This window comes from Apis dorsata, unplaced genomic scaffold (genome assembly GCF_000469605.1).
Source record: "Apis dorsata unplaced genomic scaffold, Apis dorsata 1.3 scaffold_934, whole genome shotgun sequence".
NCBI lineage: Eukaryota > Metazoa > Arthropoda > Insecta > Hymenoptera > Apidae > Apis > Apis dorsata.
In genome coordinates, this window is record NW_006264044.1 from 110,226 (window position 1) to 122,651 (window position 12,426).

A 12,426-nucleotide genomic window follows, 5' to 3' on the forward strand; every position below is an offset into this window, starting at 1 on the left:
AGACAAAGAACTAATCGATTTTTTATTATTGCTTGTTTTAATATTTTAACAAATCATCCATTTTTTCGTGATAATTAAAGCCTTGTTTGTTTAATAAACTGATGTTTTTTAATATTAATTTTATGCTGAACAATGTTTTATTTTCATATTTCTTCTGAATTTTTTGCAAATACATCACAGAATTTAATAAGTAATTTTGAAATTTTTTTTTGTTATTACCTCAATCCTTCTGTACATTACTTATAAAAGTTTCTGTAAATGTTTAGGAATTTTTCTTTTATTATTCTTTTCATTATTATTCTTATTTATTATTCTCATTTATTTCTTTTTGTTTATTCTTTTTTCTTCTTTTTTCTCTTTGTTCTTAAATTCTTTTTTTTTTTTTTGAAAAATAATTTCTTTTCTATGAATAAATATTTTTTTGGCTGAAATATTTAATTAATATTTTCTCTTTTATGTCGACTAGTAAAAACTTAAAGTTCTAACAATTTGTTAAAAATGCCTTTGCTTGCAGCATATCCAATATGTAACTTTATTTTTTTTTTTATTTTTTCTTTTTATCTTGCTCTCGGAAACAAAAATATATTTGTATTTTGATTTTAGTTTGTTTTTTTAACTTCTCGAGATATGTCGATAATTCCCATTTCCAGAGCTCTGGTAAATATAGTTTTTAAATATACTCCGATTTTTTAATCTCTTCATTGGCCAATGCCGTAATAAATTAATATATGACCAACTTGTTCTACGTTTTTTCAAAATTTTATTCCAAATTTTTCAACAACTAATGCTAAGACTTCAACTTTCCTCTTCATTAATAATAATTTTGAAATAGAATATAGTTCAAATTTGATTAATTTTATGTATCAAAAGAGAATTCAATTATTAAACTTAATTTTGAATAATTGAAAAAACAATTGATAGAAAGAAAAATTAATATGCTCCACACTCCATTTCACATATTTGCCCGAATCACCGCTTTAAATTGTATAATTTTATATATTTTCTATAATTTCTTTGAAAAGAGTTAAAAATTACTTATTTATAAAAGAAATATACTTAATATACTTAATTTCTTAAAAAATATTATATAATATTAAAAAGAAAAATTTTAAAATAATTGAAATTTTATTAAAATTAATAACAATGTGAATATCGATCTTTTAACAGATAATGTTAAGACATTGAAGATGGTATAAGATGATGTTGCGAGGACAGTGTTGTTTTTTATAGAAGACTTAAAAAGGTCCTTGAAATTATATATTTGTTAGAAACACTTCGATTGCAGTGTGAATATGATTTTGAAGCTTGAAACAACATTTTCCAATCATGCCAATTTCAACGGCAATTAGTATTATCTTGCTGAAAAGAATTGTTACAAGCACTCGCGATTAGTTTCGCTAGATTTTATAGATCAAATAGTCCTTCAACTAAGTTGGAAATTTTTTTTCAAGTTGAAGGTATCATTCAATCAAAAGGCTGATCCACAGTATTATTAGTTTGTGTCACATTAAAGATTCGCGATCTCGCGAAATGAGCATTGAGATAGTCTTTAGAGGGCAGTTTTTAGAATTAAAAGAATTCAGAACTTCTAAAACTTAGAACTTTTTCAACGTCAGAATTTTTTTAATCTCCGAATCTCTCAAATGAAATAAAATCTTTCAAATCTCATATTGAGTTTATATATATAAAGATACGATTCATATCTTATATATTTATGTTTGAATTGGGAGTCACTGAATATTGTTTCAATTCTTTTTCGTCTTTCCTAATTCTCCTTTTTAAATTGCCATATGATACGATATAGTGAGCTCAATGTAATAGAATAAAAGCATCGATATAATCCATATCTATATATATATATATATAACAGTTTTCCTATTTCCTTTATTAAATATATTTTTTCTTATTGTATCTTCTTTATTTTAATCAAATTATTTCACAACCTAATAGATTTTCCTAATAGATTATGAATTTAGTATCTGTCATTATCATGTAGTGAATGTAATTTGAAACTGAATGAAGTGTACTATTATGAAGTTTTATGATTTAGTGTGAAAGTATATTTTGTGCTTGTTAAAATTAAAATTAAAAATAAAATAAAAATGACTGAAACAAAACTGTATTACTTTCATTTTAATAGACAAAACTATTAATTGTGGAAACAACAAAATTACATGATGGAATAATAAACTGAAAATATATATCGATGGATCGATTTTCAAATTTAAAAATGAAGCAGATGTATTATGGATTCAAAAGGATGTTGAAGCTCAAGCATTTTTGATGAGAGATCGTTTTAAATTTGTTTAATTAAGACATTTATTGAACTATTTTATTGCTGCATAAATGCGGACAAGATTAGATACTATATACGCCGAAAAAAGTAATCAATCGGTACAAGTATTTTTGGACCAATTCATAAATACAAAAGTGAATTCGAAAAAATCCATCGCAAATCACATTTTGAAAATAGTTTCGCTGGCACAAAGATTTAAAGATATGAATATGAAACAAAAAGATCTTATTATCATCGTAAAAATTTAATCAAATTTAAAAATAAAATATAATGATGTTCGCATAGCTTGTTGTATGAAGACAAATGATTATTATTATTATTATTATTATTATTATTATTATTAGCAGTAATAGTAGTAGCAGTAGTAGTAATAGTACTAGTATTAATAGTAGTAGTACTATTACATCACAAGAATCACGAGAAATATCACGGCAAACATGATTTTTTCGATGAAATCCTTTCATATAGTAGATTTTTTTTCGCCTCTTCACAAGATATTATAAGAAGAAGAACAATAACAACAACAACAACAATAACACGCCATTTTTGCAGAAAATCCGAATATGACTATATATATTCATGATTATACATTGAAAAAAATACATATGGAAAAAGATAATCCTTGATAACTCAAAAAAATGGAAAAGAAAACAAAAATATTAAACATTCTAGTTCAACTATTTAACGATTATTAGAGAATGTTCTATGAATGAAAGATGAAAATACATGATTTACCAATTTGGATGCGACGGAATATATATTTTTTAAAAAAGAATAGTTCAAAAATATAAAAATGTGAAAATACAATATGTAGAAAATACATACACGGTTCGAATGGGCGATGGCAAACATTGTATATTAAAGACAAAGGAGACTAATGTTAAAGTAATAAATATTGACAGAACGCATCACACAATTAGTAGATATCTACTATCTACAATCAAAGAAGAATTTATTGTTAATCGAATGTTCTTTTAAAAAAGAAATGAAAATTATTTTTGAAGATAATAGACAAAATGTAAATATATGTATATGTAAATATATGTAAATGTAAATATATATAAATATATGTAAATGTAAATATATTTCTACAAACAATGTTCTATTTCTAAAAACAGTAAATTGTTAAGGAAAATAAACTTAATAACAAATTATATAAATTAAATTTTACATCAATATTTATGATAGAAGCAAATGAGTGTTACACTAGAACAATGGTAATAAAAAATTAGGATATATAAATTTTAAAACATTGCAACATATGGTAAATTTGAATATATAAGATTTCAAAATCGATGATGTAATAAAAGATAATATCTTTTGTGAAGGATATATACATATGCAAAACAGTATCGAATATCTTTTCTGAAAAGACAATCTACAAGAGTTAGTATATAGAGAAGTATACAGAAAAATATTTTATGCCGATTTATTATGAAGTAAAATGAGTCAACTATTTCTTCAAGGATCATATTATTTCTATTTTGTTTAATTTTGAACGTTTCGTATTATCTTGAAGGACGATTACTTAAAGTATTATGTTTATTTCTTGAAAGAGAAAACAGAAATTTTCGATTATTTAAAATAGTTTTATGCTAATATATAATATTATGTATTATATAAATACATAATATAAAATGAAAACTGATTGCAATAAAAAAATTTTGTAATAAAACTGTCAAAAATTATTTTCGAATTAATTTCGAAAAATATTAAACATGAGATAACAATATCGCGTATACTAGAACAAAATAAATTTATTGAGAAACAAAAAATAATTATTGAATCAATAAGGTTTATATTGCATACAAAAAAGTTACCATTATATTTATAGGCTGAAACGACTTATTTATATAAAAAATCGAGCAGAAATCTTAGAAGAATCAATGCCTATGAAAAATAAATAAAATAATAATAAAAATTATTTGTAGCACACTTACGAATTTCGAAATTATATTCGGAATATATAAGATCAGAGGAGTAAATGGGAGATAAATTTAGAAAAATATTTGATGATAGATTACAGCAAAAGAAACAAGATTATTCAATCCTGTTTCGAAGAAATGCTATATTCGTAGAGATGTTATTTTCAAACGTAAATACGAGTCTAGAAATAATTGAGTTTATTGATAATAAGACAAATAAAACAAATGTGAAAGCGGATAGTAAAATCGATAAAGATGAATCGATATCATTATTGAAGAAAACGAAAAATCTGATTCAACGAGACGCTTATATGCTTCATAGAAGATATTCAATATCAATAGAAGTCCATTTTGAAATAATTGAAACATTTCTTAATGCTTGTCAACTACAAACAATTCAAAAATCCTTAGAAACAGAAAATTCAAGTAAATGGATAAAAGCAATCAATGAATTTGAATCTCTTGAAAAAAAAAATAATAAAACATGATTCTAATTTCAAGACCAAGCAATGTTAATATTATATTATTATTTCAAATCGCTGAATTTTCAGAAGAAAATATAAAACAGATGGAATAATTTTTAAATACAAGGCCAAATTTGTTAAGAAGCTATGCACAGAAAGATAGATTGATTATAAAGAAATATTCTTTTCAATTATGAAATATAATACTGTTAGATTGGTGTTGTCTGTCGCTGCTGGATCTGAAATTAAATTCAACGTGAAGAGTATATTTTTATGAAGAATATTCATATTCTATTCTATGATTTAGAAAAGATGATATGATTATTTACAAAGCAATCAACTAGCTTCGAATTAGATAATCGTATATGTTTGTTATAAAATTTGTATGGATTAAAACATCAAGACAATGGAATAAAAGAATCGGTAAATTTATATATGAGTATGGTTTGATACAATCTAAAAATGATGCCTGCATGTACTTTACTTGATTTCAGAAATTTTAATTATACATATAGTGGTATATTGATGATTTATAATCTCTTATAATAGTGATTTAAAAGTAAAATTTCAATCAAGTGTTCAAAATTAAATATTCTGAATATTTTGTCGAAATGTAAATAGACAAAAATAAAGAATTGCGAATTCTGAAAGGCATATGCAAAAAGTATTAAAAATAAATTTTAATCATATAAATTGTTTTCCAATTGTATCTTTTAGTCCAAATGTAAAATTTACTAAGATCATTGATATAAGTAAAAAAAATGTTCAATTATTTTTTTAGAGCTTTTAGCTATTGTTGTTGTAATGTTTTTAATGATTTTAATGATTTTAAACTACAAAATCTGATCTGATGTTATTATAAGCGTATTAAGTTAATTTGCAGAAAAATCAAATAAAAATCATTAAAATGAAATAAACGAATATTTAAATATTTAAAAAGGATGATAAATTATGGTTTAGTTTATATAATCAAATATCAAAAGATTCAATTTTTTTTTTAATTGTATATTCTGATTGGGCAGGCAATATAGATATCAGAAAGAAAATTATTGGATGGATTTGTCATTATCAACGTGGTTGATATTATGATTGTCACATAAACAATCAATAGTTGTTATCTCAGAAATTGAAGCGGAATTTATAGCTTTGTATTCGGCAACAAAAGAAGTAATATGATTGAGACAAATTCATGCAGAATTAAATTTTCAAAATTTAATAACGATTTATTGTGATAATCAACCTGCAATTATTTTAATAAAAAATTCAAAGTTATGTAAAAGATCTATGTAAAAGAATATATAGAATATATAGAATATATATAATATAAAAGAATATATAGAATATATATAGAATATATAGAATATAAAAGAAAGATCTATGTAAAAGAATATGTAGATAGACAGACATTTTATTTCCGAAAAATATAGAATAGGAAAAATAAATGTTAAATATATTAAAACTAATAAACAATTAGCCAATCCATTTACGAAAGTATTACGAAAAAAAAAATTTCAGAATCTCAAAATGATATTAAAAGGATATAGTAGATATGATTTATCCGACATGAATTTATAATTTTATAAAGATATTCGTTGAATAAAAGTATTGAGTTTATATATATATATATGTAAAAATGTATTCATATTTTGTATATTCATGTGTAAATTGAATGTCATTAGATAGATCAATTTATTATTATATATTATAAGTGCAAAGAAAAAACTGGAACAGATGAGAGCTAACAAATAAGAATCGGAAAAATATGAATGAAAAATATATTTGTTAAGGATAGATTCAAAACTTGTAAAGCAATCAAATTAACTTTTATTTTCAACAGTTTGAATATCTTCAATAGTCTAACAACAATTTATGAGCGGGTATAATTTCCTAACGCTTTCCAGATTTTTAATTTAAGTAGAGATATAGCAGCAACGATCACTTTATAAGTAACACTTGTATACCTTGCAACGAACCATCGTGGAAATGAGTGCAAAAGGTCTCATGTGATACGACTCTGCGAAAGCTCATCCTTCGAATTTGCTCTCCAACGCGACGATTGGTCCCTTCTTTTATACATTTTTACGAAAAGTAAAAATGACGAAAAACTAAGACCCGCAGTTTTCTAGATCAGTTAGAATAGAAATAAAAAACAGATCAGATAGCATTCAACAACAATAATTCAGTTTATATCAAAATATAATTAAAATTATTACAGTTAATTGGAAATAGTTAACATTTATTCACTCAAAGCTTATAATATAAACAATTATACAGTTCTATAACAATAAGTGATTCTTTCAATATAATAGCATAGTTCATGCATTATATTTGTGCAATATTCAAAATTATTCAGTTTCAATTTTAACATGTTAATTAAATATGTTTCTTTGGCTTTCAATTTAAAACTTATTTGCCTGATAAAGATAATACTGCTTGGAAACTGCTCATTTATTTTATAAATAAATAGAATCAATGATCGATATATAGATGATTCGTTTCATATTGTTTCTTATTTTGATTTGGAACTATTGAATCACATTTCGAATTAATAATTTATGATTCAGTTGGAATCACATGAATATTCATTCGAGCATTGAGTGTGAGAGTTAATTTCGGATAATTTTTGATTTTTGTTGATAGTTATTGATAATTGTTAGACAAAGACTGTTTTCTTGTTGACAAGATTTCTACAAAAAGTTCTAAAGATTAGGAGTTGAACATGTTGCTAAGAATAATGATGATGTAATGGAGAAAAAAGTTGAACATTGGTCAAATAAAAATAAAAGAAAATCGTTATCTTTAAATAATAGATAATATCCACGTGACAAAGTAAGAATTTATAAGCAATAAAATTATATATTTCGAAAAAACATATTTTTTATAGAAGAAATCTTAATAAAAAAATTTTTTATAGAAGAAATATGATATAATATTATTTATACTTATAAAAAGATTTTTTATACCTGTAAAAAGCAGTGATTCATCATGAAAAAATTTTACTATTAAGATTTACTATTAATTGACAATTTTATGATTTTATTATTTGCTTCGGATACACCTAAGGAATCGTGCGAGTAGCATGATCTATTAACGATACCCGCAAATAATGCGGGTGAAATTTTTGCAAGTCCAATAAAGATTCATTATTTTGAATTAATGAAACAAACATATCTCTGAAACTAATTCAATTCTTAGAGAATCCGTCAAAAATTGGCAAATTTATTTAGGGCAAAATTGCCGGAGACTGTTGCTGGGAGAGGGGAATAACCAATTTTAATGAAGGGACATTCTTTTCTCTTTTTTATGCGTGTACATCTTCTATAAAATCTTCTACTGTGGATATTATATTGAAATAGATGTTTTCAAACTCGACAAGATGAGCTACGTGTGATAATTCTAATTCGGTTTCTTCAATAATTTCTTCTATGCTTTTTTGAATATATATTTACATATTTGTCGTATAAAGAACCACACACCTCATATCATTTTCTAATTTCGGTAAGCGTAACTGACTGTCTAGATTCTTCAAAAAATTTCTTAAACCTCGTCAATGAGATCTTGATCGAACGACGTTCATTGATTAATGACTTTAATTGAGTTTTAATCTCTGCTAACGTAAGGACAAGAATTTACTTACTGGAATTAGATAGTAGATTAGATCGACGATGCTGAAGTTGATTGCAGTTAGAATGCTGCTGCGAGATTGTCTAATATTGTATGTCGCTAGATCGGGAACTCGATACAATTTCTTATCGTTCTGATGACTACGTTGACCTTCTTTTCGGATCAGGAACATAGCAATTCTCTGTTGATGAAATGAATCCTTTCTTGATAACAAAGATTCTTGATTGCTATTCACCACTGTTCACTGACTATTGAATCAAGTTCACTTTAAATATTCATTCTTTAAGTCTCGACCAGCTGTATCCGGTTCGAAGAATCAAATGTTAAAGTCGAAAAAATGAACGACTTTGGATATTATACAAATGCAGTACCTAAACTGATGCTACTGTTTGAAAGACTATCATAGGACTTATATTATATTTCATTTCGATTATGAGCTCTGAATGAACGAATATTAACTTTTTACGGTTAATGTAACTGTATTTTGATGTACAGTGTATCATCATTGAATTCTATCTGTTTAGTTTTCCATTTCTATTCTAACTCAACTGCAAGATTGTCACGAGTTTTTTTTCTTTTCTTTTCCAATTCTTGTTTTTCGGGAAACCAATAGTTGTATTGGAAGGCGGTTTCGAAGGATGGGCTCTTACAGCGCGTGGGAGTCAGAATCTTTGCGTTCGCTTCCACGATGGTTCATTGCATGGCATATAAATGTAGCTTGTGAAGTGGCCATTATTGTGGCTTATATACTATGTATTTATCTTTGTTAAAAATTTGTAAAAATGTTAGGAAAATCATGCCCGCTCATAAATTATTATCAGGTACTTGAATTGTTGAAAATAAAAACCAGGTTATCTAACCGTTTTAAAAGCCCTGTCCTTAATAAGAAATATTCTCCTTTTTAATTTCATTTTAGATCTTTTAATATATAATTTAATTAATAAAACAACTATACCTTTTTGTGTATGTGTGTATATATATATATCTATTACATATTTTATGCATATATATATTATTCAATTTTGGAATAAAATTAAAAAATAAAATTCCAAAAATTAAATTCCTTTTTTATCATAAATATCAATAAAATATTGTTTAAAATAATTATTTAAAATATGTATTTATAAAATAACAAATTTGATAGTAATAAATTATATAGATATATTTACAGTTTCAATTGCAACAATTTAATTATAAATAGTAAAGAATCAAAATTTCAAAAAAAATAGATTAATCTAACGAATGTTAATAAATATTGGATTCAAAATACAGGCAAATTGAAGTTGATGAAAATCTGGAAACTGTAATGAACATATTAATATCAATCATACATTTATGTATATATGTATGTATTACATCAGTGGGATTTAAAGTAATATAGGAAAAATTTAAAAAAAATTAAACAAGTTTCATAAAATTTGTTTTATCTATTTTTTCTTATCTACTTTTATATCTTTAACAGATCATTGAGATATTTAATAGAAATGATTGTATTGTAATTAAAATTACTCAGAAATATTATTATTAAAAGCAACTTATCCAAAATATAATTATATTATTGATTTAATATTATTTAATACTATAATTTCATATTATTAATTATAATTTTTATAAAGGGATATTTATAAATTCCTCTCACATAATAGAAAGATTGGAATCAATTAGCTTATCTTTAATTCAACATGCATATATCATTTAAAGAATATATTTAGAAGTAGCAAAAGAATATGTATAAAATAGATAAAATTATAAAAAAAAATCTCAATTTTTATATTTTATGAATAATGAATATTTTAAATAATGAATATATGGAATGTATTATAAGATATTATTACTATACTTTATTAGAACATCTTGATATAAATTTATATATACATCTATTATATCTTATAATATGAAATGCACATTTTTTTAAATAAATCAATCATAATTTATAAATAATAGTTAACTGATTCAAATTTAAAAAAATTGTTAATTATAATATTATAATATTCTCTGTATTCTAATGTAGATTAAAATAATATGACAATATCTTTTTATATTTGTATATGTTTTATATACATATGCACATTTTATGAACATAAATAAAATTATTTTATTTTAAATTCACATTTTTATATTTAAAATCAAAATAAAAAGGCTTAGATGAAGATAAAAATTGAATAATATAATAACTAATTTTACAGTAATTAAAATTCTACAGAGAAAAAGAGTATTCAACGCTCAAACATATTGAAAGGAAATTTAAAGATTTGAATTTTTTAAATAATTTTAAAATAAGACAGAATGCAAATTGAACTTTTGCATGAATTGTAATATACAATACGTTCGTTTTAACGTTTTTAAATATCTACATATAATTATTTTTAATAAATATCAGAAATAAAAAAAAATGTTTCAAATAAAAATATGATAATGATGATAATTATTTGATCTTAATGTTAGACAATTAGATGTTAGTCTGTGAATGTTATATTTAAATTCTTTATTTTTTATTATATATTTTTATAGCTAATATTAAGTCATATTTAGAATACTATTTATATATTTTTTCATAAACCATTGTTAAATTATTAACTTTTAAAATTTACATGTTAGTGGCATTAACATTTATATTGCGAAAATATTGTTGAGTCGCATCATATTGTTTCTAAAAAAATTAATTTGAATGCGTGGACACACATGCGCGCATATGCGTGTACTTTAAAGTAATTTAAGTATGATTACTTTTTAATATATTCCTTATTATTAAGATTATTTCTATCTAAACATTTCAATGTATATTGAAGTTATCTTTTTATTTTCAACATTGAAATATTATTTTTACGTATATAAATTATTCCATATTGAAAACACAATTTTTTTTTTTTTTAAAGCTACATCATGGTATATAAAATGACTGAGCAACGTTTTCGCATATAAATTGAAATGATAATGTTAATATTGGCAGTATATAATAAACTTAGAAAATAGCTTAACAGTGCTTTATGAAAAAATATATTTAGATAATGTTTTGAATACGCAATATTACAAGAATATGAAATAATAAAATATAATGTACTATATAAAAATTTAATTGTAATTTTCAGAGAATTCTTCAATTATTTCAATATTATACAATTTTAATTTGAAACATTGTTTCGTATTTCTAATATTTCTTACAGAAATAATTATGTATAGATAAATATATATTAAAACAGATATTATATTTTTAATTCTAATAAAATCAAACATAAATTACAAAATGAAAGAGATGTGAAAGAGATCATAATATTTCATTCGAACTATAATCGAATTATAATAAAAATGATTACTTTCTCAACTGCAATCGCAGTGATTTTGCAATTAATTTCATTTTTTTCATCTACGAATTAAAGAATTTCTATGTATATCAATCACAATCAATTAAATTTTTTGATAAGATTAAATTATTTCATTTCTGATATTAATTATTGCAATAAATCAAACATCAGAGTTATTAAAAAAATTTAATATTATTATTAAATAATTTAACGGAAAAAAAGAATAATTTAATATTTAAAGTAATTATTAATATTAAAAAGTAATTATTAATATTAATAATGTAAGAGGGTTTATTTAAAAATATAAATCAACTATTTTAACAATACAAAAAAAAATATATTTTAAATATAAAAAACATTACAAAATTATAAAATTTTCATTGAAATATAATAATTTATAAAATTAATAGTTCATTAATCTTCATCTATATCAGTGATAGGCAAACCAGCACATTCACTGTGTCTTATTCCAAAAGAATACATAGGTTGTCGTCTTCCAGTATTATATAAAGGATAATATCGTGGACCTGGACTTAATTCTAGTTCTGCTAAATGAGTCCTCCATTTTAAGCTAAATGCTGGAGCACTACGTTTTACAAGATCAGTTCGAATATTTCTATAAGCTGCTGGACCAGGACCAACATCTTCTTCTTTAATTCTATGAATTCCAGCTCTAGTGAAATGCATAAAACATATTTTGATTATTATTTTTATTACTATTTACTCTTATTATATTATAACAGTCAATATGTTTATTAATATATCAACCATTATATACATTATAAAATTATAATATATATAAGAGTTATATATAT

At 23.2% G+C, this 12,426-nt stretch overlaps 1 protein-coding gene across 1 annotated transcript in view; it reads right to left on the reverse strand.

The window, feature by feature from the left end:
• Positions 1 to 12,010: 12,010 nt before the first annotated feature.
• Positions 12,011 to 12,426, reverse strand: part of LOC102675251 (outer dense fiber protein 3-like) — a 4,940-nt gene continuing 4,524 nt past the window's right edge. The window contains exon 3 of the mRNA XM_006623712.2: positions 12,011 to 12,284. Within this exon, the coding sequence (XP_006623775.1) occupies positions 12,026 to 12,284 (259 nt within the window). The 3' untranslated portion in view covers positions 12,011 to 12,025. The remainder of the gene's footprint in view (positions 12,285 to 12,426) is intronic.